Source organism: Lathyrus oleraceus, chromosome 5, assembly GCF_024323335.1.
Source record: "Lathyrus oleraceus cultivar Zhongwan6 chromosome 5, CAAS_Psat_ZW6_1.0, whole genome shotgun sequence".
In the NCBI taxonomy this organism is placed as follows: domain Eukaryota; kingdom Viridiplantae; phylum Streptophyta; class Magnoliopsida; order Fabales; family Fabaceae; genus Lathyrus; species Lathyrus oleraceus.
This window is the reverse complement of record NC_066583.1, coordinates 311,253,075-311,277,671: the sequence shown is the minus strand read 5'-3', so window position 1 is coordinate 311,277,671 and position 24,597 is coordinate 311,253,075. Positions and strand designations below refer to the sequence as shown.

At 38.8% G+C, this 24,597-nt stretch overlaps 1 protein-coding gene across 1 annotated transcript; it reads right to left on the bottom strand.

Moving 5' to 3' along the window:
• Nucleotides 1-3,043: 3,043 nt before the first annotated feature.
• LOC127080378 (uncharacterized) lies at nt 3,044-3,718 on the bottom strand. Its single transcript, XM_051020699.1, has one exon. The coding sequence runs from the start codon at nt 3,716-3,718 to the stop codon at nt 3,044-3,046; it is 675 nt and encodes a 224-aa protein (XP_050876656.1).
• Nucleotides 3,719-24,597: the final 20,879 nt, after the last annotated feature.

Genomic DNA, 24,597 nt, shown 5'->3' with positions numbered 1-24,597 from the left:
AAAATAAACAAGCGAATAATGCTAAGGTACATGGTTACCTCCGGTTAGAATTTTAGAATGCATTAAGAACTTTACTCTTTTTGTAATTGAATATTGTTCTTTTTGCAACATAATTGAATGAATGATTCACTTAGGACTTAGAACCACAAATTGTGAGGAAACCTCCATTGTACACTTAAATGTTGGATTCTAATAAACTTTGTTGATTCATTTGATTCATGCTTTGTCTTTTATTATTGTGAATTTGTGGAAGCAATTAGAAATTATCAAGGCGCTTGTTTTCTTATGAGCACAACCAGTTCCAAATACAACTTACCCATGAGCAGAGAGAGTATTCGTTAACCCCTTTGAGCTTAAACAGTTGAATCTCTGCTTGAAATAAAGCGAGATGTCAAAAATCTTTTTTCTTGAAACCCGGAAATTTTTGATAATTGTTCTTTTGCCGTAAAAAGTCAAGAGCATTCACTTAGGGTGAGTAAGAAATAAGTTGGGGAGAACGAAAATAAGAATCGGTAAGTGCCATAACTCTTGAAAAACCGAGCAAGCATTAAAAAAAATAGAAAAGAGAAACATCTGTTTTGTGAATACGATGTGAAAAGAAAAAAAAAATATAGAGAAAATGAAAATGAATGCTTGCTTGGATGAAAAATAGTGAAAAACAAAAATTGAGTTGTGAAATAAGAGTTGTGAAGGTTTCAAATGAGAAACAAATGGAACGAAGTTGAGATGTGTGAATAGTGTACAGTGAATGTCTCTTTTGCATCGGCAATTTCATTTTCAATGGCCTTAGATATGACCCTTGTTTATAAACCTAACCAAGCTACAACCGAAAAAGTCCTTAGTGATCTTCGCGCTTCCGCATTTCCATTTACAATTGTTAGACATTGTATGAATTAAATTGATTTCTTCATTGTTTGTTGGAGAGTGAGATTATTCCCGCGGTTGTAAACGCGTAATTTCTTCAATCCTTATTCGAAGAGGAGAGATAGGGTGATTCATTCAAGATAATATTGTCGTGGATTGTTACATGTTTTACATTGCTATAAAGTTTTAGTTCTTGTGTATTATGTTATTCTAACCATTGGGAACTTGTGTCTGGTTGATTCTCTTGTGTTTGAGCCATTTTATCCAATTTCGGAGAAACTTTTTCTTTTAGCAAATCCTCTTGTCTTTCAAGAGGCATACTTTGCTTGAGGGCAAGCAAGAATCTAGTTGGGGAGAGTTGTTAGATGCCCAAAAGTGCTTATTTGAGCTATCAAATATGCGCATCTTTCACTCCTTTTTGTCGTTAAAGTGTTCGAAACCGCCTTTGCCTTTGATGATTTGCAATACAATGTTAAATGATCTTGGTACCTTTAATTTGTGTGTTATTGTCCAGAAATTAGGCATGAAAGAATAGAAAACAAAGGCACATGAATGATGGCAAAGGGACCAAGAAAGGAAGCATTCATCAGCATGCTCACTAGGCGAGTGTTGTAGAAAAGTGCTCGCTAGGCGAGCACCCAGCGAGCTTCCAGCGAACATCCCCAGAATTTTACAGTAGCAAAGTCAGCAAACTCGTTATGGCGAAGGTAGTAGCAAACGCTCCCAGACTTGGTCAAAAGCACAGCTAGCACTTACTCGCTAGGCGAGCTGCTAGCAAGCTTCCAGCGAGCAATTCCAGTAGCAAAACCACCTAAACTCGCTGGAGCGAAGGAGGTAGCGTGGGCTTCGCCAAGCGAACATGCAATCTGGACTTGGAAGATTCCTCTGGGCGCAGGTGCCTCAGGTGGCCTATTTTGGGGCTCGCTAGGCGAACCATTCTGCTCGCCTAGCGAGCATGACAGCTCAGACAGCAGTACTATAAGTAGCAGGGGCTACTTTTTGGAAGATATACTTTTTAGAACTTAGATATTTTTCAGATTTTCTTGGGATCATACTTTGTAACCTAGAAACACTTTTTCTTCATTTTTCTTCATCTCTTAACATTTTTCTACAAAAAGAAGGTGGATTCCCATCCAATCTCGATTCTTCGACTCGGATGTTGATCAACCTTCAACCGAAACTTGTTGTACAAGCTACCATGAAAATGAGTAGCTAAGTCCTTTATTTTGTCAAGGTTAGATGTAGATGATCATAAGCTTTGTGTGTATATGGGATGATCTTCATTTGTAAACTCTTTAATGATGAATGTATGATGAAAACTTTGTTTTATTGATAACTCTTTGTGTTGGTTTATGATCGAGAGATGTTTACCAACTCTTTACCTAGGTTTTCATCCAATCTTGTTTGTTAGCTAGAGATAGTAATGAATGATTTTGTTCACCATAAAGTTGAACAAAAAAGTTGTCATTTTGATAGATTGTGTGAGAGATCAACAATTGATCAAAATGGGAAAACCCACAATGTGTGTTAGAGATAAACACATTGGGAGGACTTTGTGAAATAGTTTATCATCTAAAGGAGTTTATGAGTTTTGTTGATCGAACATATACATGCAAAGTGATCGTCGAACCCTAACTTTGACAATCTTTCTCAAATAGAAAAACCAAAACTTTTACCGCAATTTCTTATCTTTTATGCAATTTCTTATCTCAAATAGACAATGGTCAGCTTGTTCTAGTCCCACTTTGATCTTTTTCCTCTTATGCTCCTCTTTGTTGAACTTTTCCACATGTGCTTGAATCTGTGCATCCTTTCTCTCAAGCTCCCACTTCATGGTGTTTTTCTCATTGATGATTTCTTGGAGTTTTATCTTCAACTCTTCATTCTCTTTTTCTATCTTTTCCATGGTGGTCTTGAGTTCCTCCACTTCTTCAATAGGGACATGGGTGAGCTTAGGTTCAGGAAGAGGTACAGGTGTCCGAATGACGAATGTAATTTTGATCATCTCCAACCTTTCCTTTACCCAATGAAAATATGGTTCTTTTGTAATCCCATTTTCTCTCCCCAAATCAGCTTTCCCTTTTCGACTGACATTCTTCCAAGCCTTTCTGATTCGTTGGAACAAGCTAGGATTCTCAACCCCAAAGTCAAGCAACAAGAAAGCTTCCAAAGACCTTGCCTATGGAGGGCCTTCCATTGGGTAGCCAAGTTGTCTTAGTGATAGAACCGGGTTAGAATTCACGCATCCTTGAGTTCCAATAAGTGGTAGATTAGGGAAATGTCCACAGCTGAATATGATGTCCATGTTGATGTATTCTTTGGAATACCAAGAAAGATCTTCGGATCTGAGCGATCCCAATCTCTTAGGCCAACTAACATCTGTCTGTTCAACCCAAGCTCCTGTCTTTGGAAGATGTTCTAGAAACCACTGATATAATAAAGGAGCACAACAAGCAATCATTCCTTTCTTCTTGGTATACCTATGGCTCATGTAATAGTAAACATCAGCTAACAAGGTGGATACTGGGTTTCCAACAAGGAAAACGAAAATAGCAGCCATGTCTATGAAACCATCCATATTTGGAAACAGGACGATGCCATAGATGCCCAACGCAATAGCAGAGTAACAAGTGTCCCAACTTTCTGCTTTTAGTAGGGTATGAGCTCTTTCCAAGAGAAAACTTAGCGAAAATCCTTTGGTATTCCCTTTGGTCTCCAGGTTAGCCTCTACTTCCTTTTCATCCATGTGAAGCGTGCTAGCAATGATCTCAAGGGGCAAAGATTCATCTATCCCTTCAAATAGTGGCTTATTCTTCATAGGAATCCTAACAAGACACTCGAATTCTTCCAACATCGGTGCTAGCTGGAAGTCTTGGAATGTGAAGCATCTTAAAGGTAGGTCATAGAATTGAGCCAGAGTAACTAAAGTTGTATGGTCCACTCGTTGGTTGAGGATGCTGAGCAGATTGCCATAATTCTTCCCAAAGTTGATTTTGTATACCGGGTGCATCTAAGAGACCAAGTCACGTAAGCTCCTTAGATCGGGATCTTTGAACTTGAAAGAGTAAATGCTTCTTTTGCTTGATTCCATGCTTCTTGAATTTCTGCAACTTATGACACTCAGATTCCTTGGAAATAAAATAATATGAATGTCATGTTATGAATGATGCTATGCATGCCACAGGTAGGTCAACATACAGGCCGTGAGAGTGGGTATCCTTGGTTACTAGATAAAACCCTTTTGGGAGGATGCTAAAGTTAAGAGGTTCCCAAAGTCATCAATCACTATTTAGGAAGGTTATTGTCATGACGAAAGCTCATCCGCTAATAACATCCCAAAAAAGAGTCTCGTCTGGGTGAGGCCTTCGTATGGTCCCAAAGAGGAAAACTCCCAGTGGGTCCATACTACACAACTCTCGAGTCCAAGATTCTAATAAGGTTCTCAGAGTCATAGATTGAGGTTGGGAATACTACTGTAAGGTAGTAATACGCCCAAGGGATCTTATCTAATTGGGGCTTTCGTATTAACCCAATAAGTCTGGGACTTTTCAGGTGAATACTACATAACCACCGGATATAATGGGTTATAAGGTCCCTAGAGTCATTGATCCAACTTGGGAATACTATCGTCGTGACGAAAACTCGTTGGGCAATAATATCTCAAGAGAATCTCCTCTAGGCGGGGTCTTCGTATCTTCGCAACAAGGAAGACTCCTTGTGGGCGTCCACTACGCAACCACCAACTTAATCTTACGGTTTTTCTCAGACTCGGGTGGAGAGCCTATCTCACAAAGTATCACCAACCAGAGGACCCCAATAATACATAGCCAATAAAAACACCAGACAATAATTATGACAACACAATAATAGCAGAATAAATAACAAACAAATAAACAAAATTAACACACAATACATCAACTGAACTAAATTAGGCTTCACTCTCTTTTGCTTGGAGCTAATCCCCAGCAGAGTCGCCATCTGTCGCATCTCGAAAAATATGATCCCTCGCGATGGTCGCGGAAAATTTATGTTCGAACAGAGTCACCACCGAACTTTATTTATCCCAATGAAGGAATAGAAAAATATCGATAAAACCTTTAGGAAATGAAATAATGGTCGTCGCAACCATATTTGGGTTCGGGAGTTGATTACGCAAGGGGAAGGTATTAGCACCCCTCACGTCCGTCGTACTCAACGGGAACCTTTTAGTTCTAATTTGAGATTGAGTGTTAAATTATGTTTGTTTGTTATCTTCAGGTTATAAATATATTGAAAATAGAAATGGATGGGAATCTCAGAAAGGGAAAGGGGAGGTTTTTTTATTAGTGTGCTCGCGAATATACAACAATCTCCTGCCTACGTATCCTTATGGTGTAATAAGGAAATCAGAGCATTCATAGTTCGGGGAACTATGGTTGGTTGGTGTTTTTTATGAACAACTATGTAGATCGCGTTCTAAAGGCTAAACGATGGCTTGTCTACTCTCGGCGGAGGCTTAAGCACTAGTTTGTTGTGCGCATTAGAAAGGATTAATAGTGCTTTTTTGAAAAGAGTTCTGATCACACGAGGGTGATAAATTGGATTAATATGTTGGGTGTTTTGATTGGTTGAGATGTTTTTGGTTGGATGACGATTACTCGGATATCCGAGTAAGACAACTCGTATCCTAACAATCGGGAAAGGGAATAGAAGACTCTAGACCGCTTCCGTTTTCATCCTTAATTATAGAAAGGATTTGATAATAATTAATGTATTTTGAATGGATGACAATTAATCGGATAATCGAGCAAGACAACTCGTACCCTAATAATTGGGAAAGGGAATAGAAGACTCTAGACCACTTTCTGTTTCATCTGAGTATTTATGAAAATAGGGTTGTATATGGTTGACGTATTTTAGAATGAATCACAAGTACTTGAGTGACTGAGTAAAATAACTCATATCCAAGCATTTTAGAAGAGGAGTTGAAAACTCAAAACCATCTCCTTTTTCATATAGTTTATTATAAAAATGATTTGATTAAGTTATAAGTTTGCGGAAAAAGACAATTGTTTGACTAACCGAATAAGAGAACTCGTATTCGATCAATTGAGGAGAGAAGTTGAAGGCTCAAAATCATCTCCTTTTCCATTTTGTTATTATGAAAATAGTTTGATTTAATCGGGGTTTGGAAGTTTGTAGAGGAACGACAATTATTTGACTAACCAAGTAAGGGAACTTGTATTCAAATAATCGAGGAGAAAAGATTGAAGACTCAAAGTCATCTCCCTTTTCGTTTCTTATTATAGAAGGATTTCATTTATTTGTGCTTGAGTGGATTAGAAATGACGATTATTCGACTAACCGAGTAAAAGAATTCGTATTCAAATAATCGAGGAGAGGAGTTGAAAACTCAAAACCATCTCCTTTTTTATTCCTAAATGAAATAGTGTTTAATTATGATTAGGTATTTTAATTCTTAATAAAGAATACTCGATGTCGGATCGAGGTTTAAAATTTGTATTTTGTGAATGAATTGAATTTATTTAGTGAATAATTCATCTAATCGATTAATTAAAATCGAATAGGTCTCATTGTAAGAAGACCCAAGAGTAAGCCATGTGAGGTTGATGGCGATGCTTTAAAAGCGATCGACTTACAAAAGGTGTCTGAAAATAGGCTCGACTTTGAATCGAGAATTGTTGATTTGCCTTTTTTAAAAAAAATTGGTTTGGATTGATGGAATGGGAATGGTTTGTCTTAAATGTACCACAACACGCATATAAAATCGAACACTTATACAAACGACTAAATAAATATTAACACACATATACCTCATAAAAAATGAATAATTATATAATAGAAATAACTAATGATAATGATAATAATAATAGATAATCAAATAGTTTTAATTATTTTTTAGAAATGATAATGGTAATTTAATTAATTTATAAAGCTCTATTTAAATCAAGTAAACAAAAACAAAGACTAAATAAAAATTAAAATAAAACAGTTTGGGCCTTGGGATAGAAACCAAGCCCAAACATAATCTTCCAAAAGTGAGCAAATGGGGGTTTTAATAGAAAAACAAGCATAGGCCCAGGTTGAACTGGCCCAAAACGAAACCCACAAGGCCCTAAAAAACCAGTCAACCATGTTGACTCGTGGGGATGCCTTGGACCGTCAGATCAAGAAGTCTGACTTGGTCCTCAGATCATGTGATGGATATGGGAAGGTACACCATTATACGGTGGGGGGATCCACACGGGATCCCCTGGTTGACTCAGCAGTCAACCATGCGTGGCACGCTCCTGGGAGGCCACTTGGCCTCCATGCGCTTACTCTCACCAACATACAAAAGCAAACTTGAGAGAGAGAGAGTATTCATTTGACACTTTCGTGTCTCTCTCCTCAACCAACACTCTCTCTCACGCTCTGCAAATTCATCCAACCCACAACCAAAAACCTACCGGAGAAGACGGTGGTTGCCGGCCAACGACGACGGCGCCACCTTCTTCTCCGGCGAACCACCTCTCAAACAAAAAAACTCCAAACACTAACTCCCTCTCTTTTTGGCCGGTGACCACGAATCCGACCTCGGTTTAACCTAAACCAACCTCAATCGACCGGATCGATACGAAGACGAAACCAAAACTCGACCAACCGGAAAAAAAAACTCCAACAAGCGACCAAACCTAAACCTAAACTCCTTTCAACCAACAAATTAAAACCAAACAGCAACGGAACAAATTAAACCTAAACCCTAATTCTGGATTTAAACCTTCAACAGTTGCAATTTAAAGAAAATATGAAGGGGGTTTCACTCAGTTCACAAGGACGAATGAGATGGCGTATAAAATTTAAGCAAAAAGGGAGAGGAAAGCTACTTGGTTCGAAAGCGGTTCAACGACGAGGTCTCCTCCGACGAAACTTCAGATAAGTTTGCCTTTCCTCTAAATCTCTCTCCGTCTTCTTCTGTTTTCTTCTCTCTGAATGCTATGTGGTTGTGTTGAATGAAAAATTATTTTTGATTTCTTCCTCTATGATTCACCGTCCTCTCTTCAATGTCCTCTTCTCTGGGTATTTAAGTTCTTATCTTCTTCATGATGAATTTTTTAAGTCCCAAGATAATTTGTCAGGATATATTTAGCTTATCCCAGATTTCATGGGATTTGATTTTGTGGATTCATTATATTTCTGGGTGTTCGTTGTGGTATTTTGGGCAAAGTGTTAAACTGATCAAATTTGTTAATTATTCTTCAGCTTTTTAAGTGCTTATTGATAAGACCTTTTTTGACTTGATTTGATTTCTTTGCAGGTCACACAAGTGAAGTGACCCTATTTGAGGAGAAGATTGGCTGCACCAGCTTTAAGAGGGGGTTGGATTTTAGGCCGCTTTGGCCAAAGGATTGTTTTGGGCGTTCTGAATTTGGGTGCCTCAACCCTAAGGATGGTGTTGGCAACTGGTGTCTGAAAGCTCTGTTCCCAACAGTTGGATATGCAGCAACTTTAATTATTCAAGTTTAAACATTAAGATATAATATTTTGTATTTGGATAATTATGTGCAGTGCCTTTTGGACTGCTTGTAATATATGTACGGTTTTTGCTTAAGACTTTGTTTATGCAACAATTAAAATGCTCAAATCTTTAGAGTAATTATTTCATTTGAAAACGGTTTGGGCCATAATGGAATAAAAATGGACGTTCACAAATGGTTGCTTTTAGTAAACTTGTCATTGGCTAAATAATCAGATAACTAATGGAACAAAATGAAATGCACATTATAAGCATCGAAAACTCAATTCCAACCACGAAGCCAACAAAAGATCACGTCGCATGAGTCTAAATATGGTGACTTAGCTTAAACCCAACACAAATATGCTTCAAAATGCAATTTTAATTCAGGAATTAGGGACCTATGAAGGACTTTAAAATTTGGCACATATATTTGGGATGTGAAAATGGGCTAATAACAAGTGATCATAAAAAAATAATCATGGCTCTTAATACTTACTAATAAGAAAATGGACTTTGGATTAGTAATGTAAAAGAGATTTGAATCACACTTTGGACTTGCAATATTAATTATAGACATGTTGATGGGAATGGGCCTTTTTTAAAACCAAAAGATCTTATGGATAAACCAAAATGGGCCTTGTCAACCAATAAGTCCTAAAATGCGCATACCATCCCATGCTTTAGTAACAGCAATAAAAGACAAACGCAACAGATGTTTTCTTGAGTCATGTACAAGGATCTTAACAAATGAAATGTTACTGAAAGATTTATTGAAAATTTGATGTCACTGAGGGTTTTATTTAGAATAATCATGTGAGTATTGAATGTTTCTTTAGAAATGATGGGGAGTTTGGAGTAGTTTATGGCTGAGAAACCCTAAGATAGAGTTTATGCCTTATAACATCTGGTGGTGAATGTTGGTGAAAGATTTGTCTTACCCGAACAAAATTGGGGTATGACAGGAAGGCCATGGATCCACGAGGTTGGAGTTGTTACCTCCACATTGCATCAGAAGCTCAAATTTGTCAAGAATGGGAAGTTAGTCATCGTTGGCGGGGAGAAGGTGTAACACCCTTCTAAATACCCCAAATATTTAATTAAAACAACAGCATATAAATCAATATCAGAGTAATCATGCACCAAGGGTGTCACATAATACTTCACATAATTCACCGTAAAAATCAGTCATGCTCATTATTTAATCCAACATAAACACTTCTTTAAAAATTCGCAGCGGATAGAAACATTCAACATCTGTAATATCTTAAAATTAACATTTATTCAACAAATAAAACATCCCGTCCCGATGTTACATCTATCAGAGCATGACCCACTAAAAGCACTCTAGACTTCAAGCACTAGCTTCTACTCAACTCACTGCTCGTTACCTGAAAAATATAACTGTAAGGGTGAGTTCCTCAATCGATATAACAAATATTATAAATCATCATGTTATGTTAAGTAACTTTACACGTTAATCACCCACATCATATCATGCATTCGGTAGCAGCATATTCAACTCAACATCATATTCAAACACAACGTAAATGCAACTCAAATGAGACTCGACTCTTCATGCATGTGGTACCATTTGGAGTAAAACTCCCAACTTAAAATCATTGCCAGTTTAGTGGGCATCAAGGCATAAGCCTTCAACTTTCAACTTAAAATTTTTGCCAATCCAGGCCAACGTGGTGTGAGCAAAAGCCCCATAATTTTTGCCAATCCAGGCCAACGTGGTGTGAGCAAAAGCCCCGACTTAATGCATATGAATGTATATGGCACGTACGACTTGAAAGTTCAACAACATAATAACAACGACAACATAACAGTTTTTTCAGCAACAACAACTTAAAAATCAACTTTGGCTCATCAGCCTACAACTCAGCATTTTCAACAAAACAACTTATATTCAACTTTGGCTCATCAGCCTACAACTTAATATTTTCCACAAAAACAATTTATCAACATATTTGCATCAACATTTCGCAACATAGACTCCACGAATTTATTTATCACCATTGGATACAATAGGCCAATCACCAATTACACTTACATCATAAAAATCAACCATTTTTACATACTGCAACAGTGTTAACCGGTTAACGCTATAGGTTAACCGGTTAACGCAGGCAAAACTCAACATTTTTCACAATTTATAACAGTGTTAACTGGTTAACACCCTGGGTTAACCGGTTAACGCAGGCGAAACAGCAGTTCCTGCGCTAACACAAGGCAGAATGCAGAGTTTCCGCATTTTCCGCCGTTGGAGGACTTCCGGACCTCCGATTCAACTTCCGTAAAAAGCTATACGCTCAGAAATTCACAATACACTCAAACACAAATTCAATTTCAGCTTTAATACCACTTATTCAACATAATTTCTCAGCATTCTAAATCCCAATTAGGGTCAATCGACGGCTTATCACTACCCATTACATGTTAATCGATAATACCCATTAAACGACGATAAACCCCCCTTACCTTAACAATCCGGCAACTCTTCGAGCTTCAAGCTTTTCCGTTCTCCAACCTTTTCTCTACAGCTCTTTGCCCTTTTCCTCTTCTCTGCAGCTTCTCAGTTTTCACGTAAAAACCTTTTCCAAAAATGAAAACCTTTTCTCTTATTCCACTTATATATTTTCCAATAATAATTATTATTCCAAAATAATAATAATAATCCAATAATTCAATTTATTTAATTAAATTATTAAATATATTATTAACTTAATTAAATAATTCTTTTACTTTATTTGGGGTGTTACAACTCTCCCCCACTAAAAGAGTTTTCGTCCTCGAAAACATACCTCAAACAAATAACTCTGGATAGGACTCCTTCATCTGACCCTCCAGTTCCCAAGTCACATTGCCACCTGCTGGTCCTCCCCAAGCTACCTTCACTAAGGCAATCTCTTTACCCCGCAACTGCTTCAACTCTCGATCCTCGATCCTCATAGGCGATGTTTCAACAGTCAGGTTATCTCTCACCTGTACATCATCCACTTGGACTACATGCGACGGATCATGAATGTACCTCCTCAACTGAGACACATTAAAAACCTCATGCAAATTCGCAAGTGACGGCGGTAAAGCGATACGATAGGCTACCTCTCCTATCCTCTCTAAAATCTGATAAGGACCAATAAATCGAGGTGTCAACTTCTTTGACTTCAAAGCCCGACCAACACCTGTTATCGGAGTAACACGAAGAAACACATGATCTCCCTCTTGAAACTCAAGTGACTTCCTCCTCTTATCATGATAACTCTTCTGACGACTCTGAGCAATTCTCATCTTCTCCTGAATCATCTTAATCTTTTCCGTAGTTTGTTGAACGATTTCCGGTCCAACCACAGCACTCTCACCGGACTCATACCAACATAACGGTGTCCGACATCTCCTACCATACAAAGCTTCAAACGGCGCCATACCAATGCTCGAATGAAAACTATTGTTGTAGGTAAACTCAATCAACGGTAAATAACAATCCCAACTACCTCCCTTTTCCAAAACACAAGCTCTCAAAAGATCCTCTAATGACTGAATCGTCCTCTCAGTCTGACCGTCAGTCTGCGGATGATATGCAGAACTCAATCTCAGCTTAGTTCCCAAAGCTCTCTGCAAACCTTCCCAGAACTTCGATGTAAATCTAGGATCTCTGTCCGAAACAATACTCGACGGAATACCATGCAAACTTACAATCTTCTCAATATACAACTCAGCCAATTTTTCTAACGGATAATCCATTCTAATCGGAATGAAATGAGCCGACTTTGTCAATCTGTCAACAATCACCCAAATAGCTTCAAAATTCTTAATTGTCCTCGGTAAACCAGAAACAAAATCCATACTAATACTATCCCACTTCCACTCTGGAATAGCCAACGGTTGCATTAGCCCAGACGGCTTCTGATGCTCAATCTTTGACTTCTGACAAGTCAAACAAGAATAAACAAAGCTCGCGATTTCTCTTTTCATTCCCGGCCACCAAAATAACTTCTTCAAATCATGATACATCTTCGTGGCTCCAGGATGAATACTCAACCCACTACGATGTCCTTCTTCAAGAATACTCTTCTTAAGCTCGGTAACATCCGGAATACACACCCGACTACCAAACTTCAAAATACCATTCTCATCAACTCTGAATTCGCCACCTTGACCTTGATTCACTAGAGTCAACTTATCAACCAAAAGCATATCAGATTTCTGACCCTCTCTGATCTCATCCAGGATACCACTTGTCAACTTCAACATTCCCAATTTAACACTATTGTGAGAACTCTCACACACCAAACTCAAGTCTCTAAACTGCTCAATCAAATCCAATTCCTTAACCATTAACATAGACATATGTAATGATTTCCGACTCAATGCATCAGCCACTACATTTGCTTTACCCGGATGGTAATTCAAACCAAAGTCATAATCCTTCAGAAACTCTAACCATCTTCTCTGCCTCATATTCAGCTCTTTCTGATCAAACAAATACTTTAAACTTTTATGGTCACTGAAAACCTCAAATCTTGACCCGTACAAGTAATGTCTCCATAACTTCAGAACAAACACCACAGCTGCCAACTCTAAATCGTGCGTCGGATAGTTCCTCTCATGAACCCTCAGCTGTCTTGAAGCATAAGCTATAACCTGCTTATTCTGCATCAACACGCCACCCAAACCCAACAATGAAGCATCGCAATAAACTTCAAATGATTCCGACGAACTCGGTAATATCAGAATAGGAGCAGTAGTCAACCTTCTCTTTAGCTCTTGGAAACCTTCTTCACATTTTGAGTCCCAAACAAACACTTGCCCCTTTCTAGTCAACATCATCAACGGTAACGCCAACTTAGAAAATCCCTCAATGAACTTCCTATAATAACCAGCCAAACCAAGGAAACTTCGAATCTCAGCAACAGACTTCGGAGCTTCCCACTTAGATACCGCTTCTATCTTAGAAGGATCAACAGCAACGCCACCTCTTGAAATCACATGACCAAGAAAACTCACCTCTTCTAACCAAAATTCACATTTAGACAGTTTAGCAAATAACTTCTTTTCTCGTAGAACTTCTAAAACCACTTTCAAATGCTCAGCATGCTCTTCTTCAGATTTCGAATACACCAAAATGTCATCAATAAACACCACAACAAACTTGTCTAGATACCGATGGAAAATCCTATTCATATACTCCATAAATACTCCAGGCGCATTAGTCACACCAAAAGGCATTACAGAATACTCATAATGTCCATACCTTGTTCTGAAAGCAGTCTTCTGAATATCCTCTGTTTTCACACGGATCTGATGATACCCAGATCTCAAATCTATTTTACTGAACACACTTGCACCAACCAACTGATCCATCAAATCATCAATCCTCGGCAAAGGATACCGATTCTTGATCGTCACTTTATTCAGTTGCCTGTAGTCCACACACAACCTCATAGTACCTTCTTTCTTCTTAACCAATAGCACTGGTGCACCCCACGGTGACACACTCGGACGAATAAATTTCTTATCCAACAGATCTTCCAACTGACTCTTCAATTCAGTTAACTCAACAGCAGACATACGGTACGGAGCCATCGATATCGGCCTAGTACCAGGTACCAAGTCAATAGAGAACTCCACTTCACGCTCTGGCGGCAATTCATTCACTTCTTCCGGAAACACATCAGGAAAATCACACACCACAGCTAGATCGCAAATCATCAGTTTATCTTTAGCCTCCAAAGTCGCTAACAGCATAAACAACTCTGCCCCATCAGCTACTTCCTCATCCACCTGTCTGGCTGATAGAAATAAACTTTTTCCTTCTTCCATCCCAGGAAAAATTACAGTCTTATCAAAACAGTTGATAGAAACTCGGTTAAACACCAACCAGTTCATTCCCAAGATAACATCAATCTGCACTAACGGAAGACACACAAGGTCTATCCCAAAGTCTCTACCAAAAATACTCAAAGGACAATTTAAACAAACCGAAGTAGTAGTCACTGAACCCTTCGCAGGAGTATCAATCACCATACTTCCAAGCATCTCAGATATCTCTAACTTAAGTTTCACAGCACAATCCAAAGATATAAAGGAATGAGTCGCACCTGTGTCAATAATAGCTACAAGGGGAAAGCCATTAATATAACACGTACCTCGGATCAAACGATCATCTGCAGAAGTCTCAGAACCCGATAAAGCAAAGACCTTGCCTCCTGACTGATTCCCTTTCTTCGGCTTCTGACACTGACTTCCAATATGCCCTTCTTCTCCGCAATTAAAACAAATCACTTCCTTGTGCTTGCAATCAGCTATTGCATGGCCAATCTTACCACAGCGAAAACACCTCTTTACTTCAGCAGTGCATACATTACTCTTATGACCAGCCTGACCACACTTGAAGCAAACTATACCAGTAGGAGCACCTCCCCCACTAGCTCTCTGAGCCGGAGCAGCTCTTTGTCTCCCTTTTCCAGCTGGAACATCATACGGCTTGCCACGGTTTTGATGTTGCTTGCCTCTGCGATCACTGACAATCTTGTAATGAGCATTATTGTCCTCTTCAAATATCCTGCAGCTATCAACCAATTCAGTGAAAATGCGTATCTTCTGATACCCAACAGCCTTCTTAATTTCAGAGCGCAATCCATTTTCAAACTTGATGCACTTTGAAAATTCAGCACCAGCACCAGTGTAATGAGGATAAAATTTGGACAACTCCACAAATTTCGCAGCATAATCAGTGACAGACATGTTTCCTTGCTTCAGCTCAAGGAACTCAATTTCCTTCTTACCACGGACATCTTCCGGGTAATACTTTCTCATAAATTCCCTACGGAATACATCCCAAGTAATGTCTTCACCTGCCGCGGTCAATCTCTCGTGAGTCTCTAGCCACCAGTCATCAGCTTCGACTGCTAGCATGTGAGTACCATACCGAACCTTCTGAGCTGGAGTGCAATCCATAACACGGAAGATTCTCTCAATCTCTTTCAACCATCCCAAGGTTGCATCTGGATCATGCTTTCCCTTAAACACCGGCGGATTCTCTCTCTGAAAAGTCGCCAAGCTACGTGATCCAGCATCCCCACCAGCATTTGGCAAGTTCTGCACCGCTTGTGCCATTGCTTGCATTGCGGCAGCCATTGCAGCGTCATTCCTTCCAGCCATTTCAACTTATCACTACAACACAACTTAAAAGTTAGACTAGTAACAATTACACAATTGTTAGACAGTAACGACACGACAACTGGCCGGACAGACCGACCTGCTCTGATACCACTAATGTAACACCCTTCTAAATACCCCAAATATTTAATTAAAACAACAGCATATAAATCAATATCAGAGTAATCATGCACCAAGGGTGTCACATAATACTTCACATAATTCACCGTAAAAATCAGTCATGCTCATTATTTAATCCAACATAAACACTTCTTTAAAAATTCGCAGCGGATAGAAACATTCAACATCTGTAATATCTTAAAATTAACATTTATTCAACAAATAAAACATCCCGTCCCGATGTTACATCTATCAGAGCATGACCCACTAAAAGCACTCTAGACTTCAAGCACTAGCTTCTACTCAACTCACTGCTCGTTACCTGAAAAATATAACTGTAAGGGTGAGTTCCTCAATCGATATAACAAATATTATAAATCATCATGTTATGTTAAGTAACTTTACACGTTAATCACCCACATCATATCATGCATTCGGTAGCAGCATATTCAACTCAACATCATATTCAAACACAACGTAAATGCAACTCAAATGAGACTCGACTCTTCATGCATGTGGTACCATTTGGAGTAAAACTCCCAACTTAAAATCATTGCCAGTTTAGTGGGCATCAAGGCATAAGCCTTCAACTTTCAACTTAAAATTTTTGCCAATCCAGGCCAACGTGGTGTGAGCAAAAGCCCCATAATTTTTGCCAATCCAGGCCAACGTGGTGTGAGCAAAAGCCCCGACTTAATGCATATGAATGTATATGGCACGTACGACTTGAAAGTTCAACAACATAATAACAACGACAACATAACAGTTTTTTCAGCAACAACAACTTAAAAATCAACTTTGGCTCATCAGCCTACAACTCAGCATTTTCAACAAAACAACTTATATTCAACTTTGGCTCATCAGCCTACAACTTAATATTTTCCACAAAAACAATTTATCAACATATTTGCATCAACATTTCGCAACATAGACTCCACGAATTTATTTATCACCATTGGATACAATAGGCCAATCACCAATTACACTTACATCATAAAAATCAACCATTTTTACATACTGCAACAGTGTTAACCGGTTAACGCTATAGGTTAACCGGTTAACGCAGGCAAAACTCAACATTTTTCACAATTTATAACAGTGTTAACCGGTTAACACCCTGGGTTAACCGGTTAACGCAGGCGAAACAGCAGTTCCTGCGCTAACACAAGGCAGAATGCAGAGTTTCCGCATTTTCCGCCGTTGGAGGACTTCCGGACCTCCGATTCAACTTCCGTAAAAAGCTATACGCTCAGAAATTCACAATACACTCAAACACAAATTCAATTTCAGCTTTAATACCACTTATTCAACATAATTTCTCAGCATTCTAAATCCCAATTAGGGTCAATCGACGGCTTATCACTACCCATTACATGTTAATCGATAATACCCATTAAACGATGATAAACCCCCCCTTACCTTAACAATCCGGCAACTCTTCGAGCTTCAAGCTTTTCCGTTCTCCAACCTTTGCTCTACAACTCTTTGCCCTTTTCCTCTTCTCTGCAGCTTCTCAGTTTTCACGTAAAAACCTTTTCCAAAAATGAAAACCTTTTCTCTTATTCCACTTATATATTTTCCAATAATAATTATTATTCCAAAATAATAATAATAATCCAATAATTCAATTTATTTAATTAAATTATTAAATATATTATTAACTTAATTAAATAATTCTTTTACTTTATTTGGGGTGTTACAGAAGGCGTTGTTGGTTAGCCACTTGTCATCTTTCTCTTATGTTGAAGTTGAGGATGAGGTTGGAACTCCGTTGCAAGCCTTATCTATTGTTGCTGAAAAGAGAGTTGGGGCACCTATGCCCTCATTAAAAGATGAAAGGAAGATTGTCGAAGAAGGAATTGTTGATCAGTGGGGACGAGTGGTAGAGGTCTCTGATAATAAGAACAGAACCGGTCTGGGTTTTCAGCAAGTTTCGTCAGCTGCTAGATCAGAGGATATGCAACTCAGCTTCCGTAGCGGAGGGTTCATTCATGGCAATGAATAACACTTAGCTGCTGTGCTAGAGGACAACGAAGAGGAAGACTGCACCAATTTTGTGACGCATGGAAAGGCTTGCAACAATTGGATTGCTATTGAAATTCCTGTTATTATGCATCGATCTAAGTAATTGCTTTTATTTGTTTTCAAAAATCCTTCTCCTATGCCTAAGGGAGAAGTGAACATTGTTTGGGCATTTCAAATTGATCATTAATAAAGTATAATTCTATTCATCCACATCTATGATGTTTTGTTTTACTTTTTGCTTTATTCTGAAAATGGTAATAAAAAAAACATAAATAAATAATATAATTATCCATCTGCATAATATTTGGTCACAAATTCACTTCTCTAAAATCAAAATATCAAATCATTATACAAGTTGGTTTCTAACCCCATTGAATACAATGATCCTTCTCCTTCTCCAAATTTTGAATTCCCTATGTTTGAGGTTGAGGAGGAAAGTGATGAAGAAGTGAGTGATGAATTGTCACGTCTTCTTGAGCATGAAGGAAAAACCATTCAGCCATTCGAAGAACAGATTGAGCTAATCAACTTGGGTTCCGAGGATGAAGTGAAGGAAGTCAAGATTGGGTCTCGACTGTGTCCAGATGTTAAGAAGGGGTTGATTGATCTTCTTCGAGAGTATTCAGATGTGTTTTCTTGGTCCTATCAAGACATGCCTGGTTTAGATTCTGAGATTGTGAAGCATAGATTGCCTTTGAAGCCAGAATGCCCGCCAGTCAAGCAGAAGTTGAGAAGAACGCATCCTGATATGGTAGTGAAGATCAAAGAAGAAGTGTAGAAGAAAACTGATGTTGGTTTCCTTGTGACCGCTGAGTATCCGCAATGGGTGGCCAATATTGTGCATGTACTGAAGAAGAATAGGAAAGTCCACATGTGTGTTGATTACAGAGATTTGAATAAAGCCAGTCCGAAAGATGATTTCCCTCTGCCACACATTGATATGTTGGTAGACAATACAACTAAATTAAAAGTCTTTTCGTTTATGGACGGATTTTCCGGTTATAATCAGATTAAGATGGCATCCGAAGATATGGAGAAGACCACGTTCATTACACCTTGGGGAACATTCTGTTATAGAGTGATGCCTTTCAATTTGAAGAATGTTGGTGCAACTTACCAGAGAGCAATGACTACTCTTTTTCATGATATGATGCATAAAGAGATTGAAGTCTATGTTGATGACATGATTGCTAAGTCAATTGATGAAAAGGAAAATGTTGAGCATTTGTTGAAGCTATTCCAGCGTTTGAGGATGTATAAACTCTGCTTGAATCCCTATAAGTGTACTTTTGGTGTTCGTTCTGGTAAGTTGTTGGGCTTTATTGTCAGCGAGAAGGGTATTGAAGTTGATCCTGCCAAGGTCAAAGCAATACAAGAGATGCATGAGCCCAAAACTGAGAAGCAAGTCAGAGGATTTCTCGGCCACTTGAATTATATCTCAAGATTCATTTCACACATGGCTGCCACATGTGCGGCTATATTTAAGCTCCTTCGGAAAGACCAGTCTTGTGATTGGACCGAGGATTGCCAGAAATCTTTTGACAGTATCAAAGAATATCTGCTTGAGCCTCTGATTTTGTCTCCGCCGGTTGAAGGAAGACCATTGATAATGTATTTGACTGTGCTTGAAGATAGTATGGGTTGTGTTCTTGGCCAGCAAGATGAGACTGGAAAGAAAGAATTTGCGATTTACTACCTCAGTAAGAAATTCACCGATTATAAGACTTGGTATTCTATGCTTGAGAAGAATTGTTGCGCATTGGCTTGGACTGCTAAGCGTCTGCGTTAGTATATGTTGAATCATACCACTTGGTTGATATCCAAAATGGATCCAATCAAGTATATATTTGAGAAGCCTGCTTTAACTGGGAGAATTGCTCGTTGGCAGATGTTGTTATCAGAATATGATATTGAATACCAATCTCAGAAAGCGATCAAAGGTAGTATCTTGGCTGACCATTTGGCTCACCAGCCGATTGAAGATTATCAGTCAGTGCAGTATGATTTTCCTGATGAAGAGATCTTGTACCTGAAAATGAAAGATTGTGATGAACCATTGCTTGAAGAAGGGCCAGAACCTGGTTCCTGTTGGGGAATGGTATTTGATGGAGCTGTTAATCAATATGGTAATGGAATTGGGGCAGTGATTATTACTCCTCAAGGCACGCATTTTCCATTTACAGCTAGATTGACCTTCAAGTGTACAAACAATATGGCAGAATTGAAGCTTGCATTATGGGGCTAGAAGAGGACATCCATCTCAGAATCAAGCACTTAGATGTCTTTGGAGATTCAGCTTTGGTGGTAAATCAAATCAAAGGTGAATGGCAAATGAATCAACCCGGTTTGATACCATATAGAGATTATGCAAGGAGGATTTCAACTTTCTTTACAAAGGTTGAGTTTCATCATATTCCTCGAGATGAAAACCGGATGGCAGATGCTCTTGCAACGTTGGCACCAATGATTGTAGTGAAGTATTGGAATGAGGTTCCCAATTTGATTGTGATTTGTCTTGATAGGCCAGCTCATGTGTTTGTTGTTGAAGAGATCAAAGATGAGAAGTCGTGGTATTACGACTTTAGTGTTTCCTCCAAAGTCAGATTTACCCGCCTGGGTATCTTTCAAAGATAAGAAGACTTTGAGAAGATTAGTCGGCAACTTCTACCTGAATGGTGATGTTTTGTACATGAGAAACTTCGATATGGTATTGCTCAGATGTGTGGATATACACGAAGCAAACCTGTTGATGACTGAAGTCCATGAAGCTTCCTTTGGTACTCATTCCAATGGACATGTGATGGCAAAGAAGATGTTGTGAGTAGGTTACTATTGGCTGACAATGGAATCTGACTGTTGCAAGTTTGTGAAGAAATGCCACAAGTGTCAAATATATGTAGATAAGATTCATGTTCCTCCGACACTGTTGAACGTCATTTCCTCCCCATGGCCCTTCTCCATGTGGGGAACTGATATGATTGGCATGATTGAGCCCAAAGCTTCGAACGAACATCGTTTCATTTTAGTGGCAATCGATTACTTCAAAAAATGGGTTGAAGCATCATCATATGCGAATGTAACCAAGCAAGTTGTTGTAAGGTTTATCAAGAATCAAATTATATGCCGTTATGGTGTGCCAAGCAAGATCATCACTGATAATGGATCGAACTTAAATAACAATATGGTGGAAGCTCTTTGCAAAGACTTCAAGATAGAACATCATAATTCTTCTCCCTATAGACCCAAGATGAATGGGGTTGTTGAAGCTTCAAACAAGAACATCAAGAAGATTATTCAGAAGATGGTTGTAACATATAAGGATTGGCATGAGATTCTCCCATTTGCTTTGCACGGGTATCGTAAATCCATCCGCACTACAACAAGGGTAACCCCTTTCTCTCTTGTATATGGCATGGAAGCAGTTCTCCCAGTAGAGGTGGAGATCCTCTCATTGCGTGTGCTCATGGAAGCCAGGTTGACTGAGGCTGAATGGTGCCAGACCATGTATGATCAGTTGAATTTGATAGAAGAGAAAAGATTGACTGCCATGTGTCATGGTCTGTTATATCAGCACAGAATGAAGAAATCTTTTGATAAGAAGGTCATACCTCATGTGTTCAGAGAAGGTGATCTTGTGCTAAAAAAGATTCTATCTTTCAAACCAGATTCTAGGGGCAAATGGACTCCTAATTACGAAGGCCCATATGTTGTTAAGAGAGTCTTTTCAGGCGGTGCTTTGATCCTTACAACTATGGATGGTGAAGAGTTCACTCATCTTGTGAACGCTGATGCAGTCAAGAAATACTTCGCCTAAAAAGAAAAGAACAACTCGCTAAGTCGAAAACCCGAAAGGGAAGCTTAGGCAAAAATGAGTGTCTCGGTGGATTGAAAACCAGAAAGGGCGATCCAGGAAAAAGTTAGAGACATAAAATAGAAAAGAATTATCCCGATGAATTGAGTACCCCACCTTGGGGCACTTTATGCAAAAGTTAGGGATTATTGCAAGTAACTACATCCTGCTGATCTTCAGTGTTGAAGTCGTTTTGAGCACAATGGTCAATGGTGATTCATGATGCCCAGCAGCAGTCGAGAACACAGTAGATATCAAGAGTTGGTAGAAGGATTAGTGATCATTGCATTCAATGTAACCATTTTCCATGAATTACCATTTTTCAACTTTGTAAAGATCTATGGAGTCTTGTCATTTACAGACTACCATTCCAATAAATAAATTTGAGCTTTTATCCAATTGTTTCCACTCTTATTTATTTCAGCCAAATAGTTATAAATTTTATTATGATCATTTTTGAAATTAAAGTTTTAAATCAAAATCATTTTTCTTAAACATATAAAAGCATGAATTTTAAGCAATCGATTTCATTTAAAGGAATATCAACAGTGGTTCGAAAGCAGTAAGCTCTAAATGTGGAGAATTATTGGTTCTCTCCAAGCAGTAGGCGCATTTCTCTTTCGTCCCCGGAAGTATAGATGCAACACTCAGTAGTTGTTGATTTTCCCCAAGAAGTTTTTGTTCACTATTTCCCCGGTGGAGTAGCTAGCTGAGTTGATTGATCGGTCCCCCTGTGGAATTTAGTGTGCATTCCCCGGCTGATTTTTGGTCTCCGGCAAAGTAAGAACAATGTCCTCAGCAGTTCGTGTAGGTGCGGCAGAACTTTGGTTTCCCTACCAATCGCCGTCAGATTCACTCCCAGTCAGAGTTTCCTCCTGGTTCCTGAGTAGCTATTTGTATTTATCCTCTGCATGGTTGTCTCACATTTGATATGGTGTTGACCTAAAATTCCCCGTAAAGTTAGTAGCAGTTTTCCTCAATAGATCTCCTCCTTCCCCAGATAGGGTTGAGCCTTTGGGATGTTGATCTTTCTTTCCTCCAGCAGTTGTCTCCATTTTTGTGGATTGACCGAGAATTGTATCAATGATTCAAATCTGCTACACCTTTGTATCCTTTGCGATTGTTTTGTCAGCATAATCATCATATATACATATCCATATACATATATACCCATATAATCTCATTATTGCATCATCACATTTGTTGATTTGTTCTTTTGATTCTTATCCTCTGTTATGGCGGTACTTTATCCCCGTACGAATTTGATGTTTGTCCTCTTTTCAATTGTAGAGTGTCATCCCCCCTAAGCAGAAAGACTTTAACCTTTCTCTTTTTCCCACCGAGTTAGTTCCTCGTGGATGATTATTGTTTCAGTTTCCTCCCCAGTTGTTTATCTGGATGGAATCACTCCCATTGAGTTATATCCTCATTGGGTTGAGTCTTGATTGACCGTTTCTTTCTAGATCTTACCTAGATAGATGCTTTGGGTCCCCTAAGAGTTTATTACCCAATAACTGGTAATATTCTTCTTAGTTTGCAGTTTATACCATTTTTTCTCCTCAGCGGATTCATTTTTATGTTTCCCCAAGCAGTATATCCTTGATATGTTCATCCAACCAGTGATGAATATTTTCTTCCCCTGTTTGAGTTTATCCTTGATATGTTCATCCTAACCGAGGACAGATACTCTCATCTTTGGTATTCTACCCAGTAAAAAGGTAGTTGTAATCCCTACATTTATTCCCCAGAGAGTTAATCCTTGATATGTTCATCCTAATCAATGACGAATTTTCTTCTCTTTGCGGTCTTCTGCCCAGTAACCGGTAGTTGTAAATCCTGCTTTTCTCCCCTTTGCAGAGCTTATCCTTGATATGTTCACTTCAATCGGTGACGGATATCCTCTTTGTGGTATTCTATCCAGTAACTGATAGATGTAATCCCTATTATTTCTCTCCTCGGAGTCTATCCTTGATATGTTCATCCTAACCGGTGATGGATTTTCTCTTTGATGGTATTCTATCCAGCATTCGATAGATGTAATTCCTACTTTTTGTTCAGTTAGTCTATCCTTGATATGTTCATCTTAACCAATGGTGGATATCCTCCTTGACATCCCCAAGCAAGTCTATTCTTGATATGTTCATCTTAACCGATGACGAATTTTCTTCCCCTTGAGTCTATCCTTGATATGTTCATCTTAACCGATGACGGATATTCTCATCTTCGGTCTTCTACCCAATAACTGGTAGTTGTAAATCCTATATCTGCAGTTTTCCCCAGCAAGACTATTCTTACCCAGTAACCGGTAACGAATACACCCGTCTGGCAGTTCTCAGCGAGTCATCCTTGATATGTTCATCCTAACCGATGACGGGTGTCCTCTCTGTCAGATCCTTATTATCTCCTTACCCAGTAACAGGTAGTGGATAGTAAATTTTTGCTCCTCCTGTGTTGAAGTTTATTTCTTCCCCATTCTAATTGAGTGCAGATTTCCGTAGTGAAATCGCTTTTCCTACATGATCAAAGTATTTCAGTTTTATTCTGATCTGCTCATTTCCCCTGCAGATGTCCTTTTGTTCCCCCGACTGTATCTTTCCATTTTTCATGGAATCCCTCTAGTCTCCCAACAGTTTGTAAGTCATAGCCTGGACTACGCATGACCCTTTTGTCCCCTCAGAGTCTCTGTCTCCCCAGTGAGCTTTCCTTACGGAATGCATTACGATCCCGCGGACCTTCGGTCTCTCTGATTTGTTTTCTTTTGTGGCAACATTTCCCCACAAAGAATTTGCTTTTAAATTCATGTGCATCATGAGGTCTCTTAGGGACCAAAATTTATTTCTATATATTGTTATTTAAGCCCATTCTAATGAGTCGATATGAAGATTTTAACCTTCGCCTCCTCAGTTAGAATGTTCTTAAATAGGGGCAGCTGTAAGACCCCAATTTTGACCCTAAGATCTCTCATATAATCTCATCATATGCATTAGCATTGGGATCATACCTTGGCATCCTCCTTACCCCTCTTTCATTGGGTTTGTTTTGGAGAGATTACCAAGCACCATGTGATTGTATCATA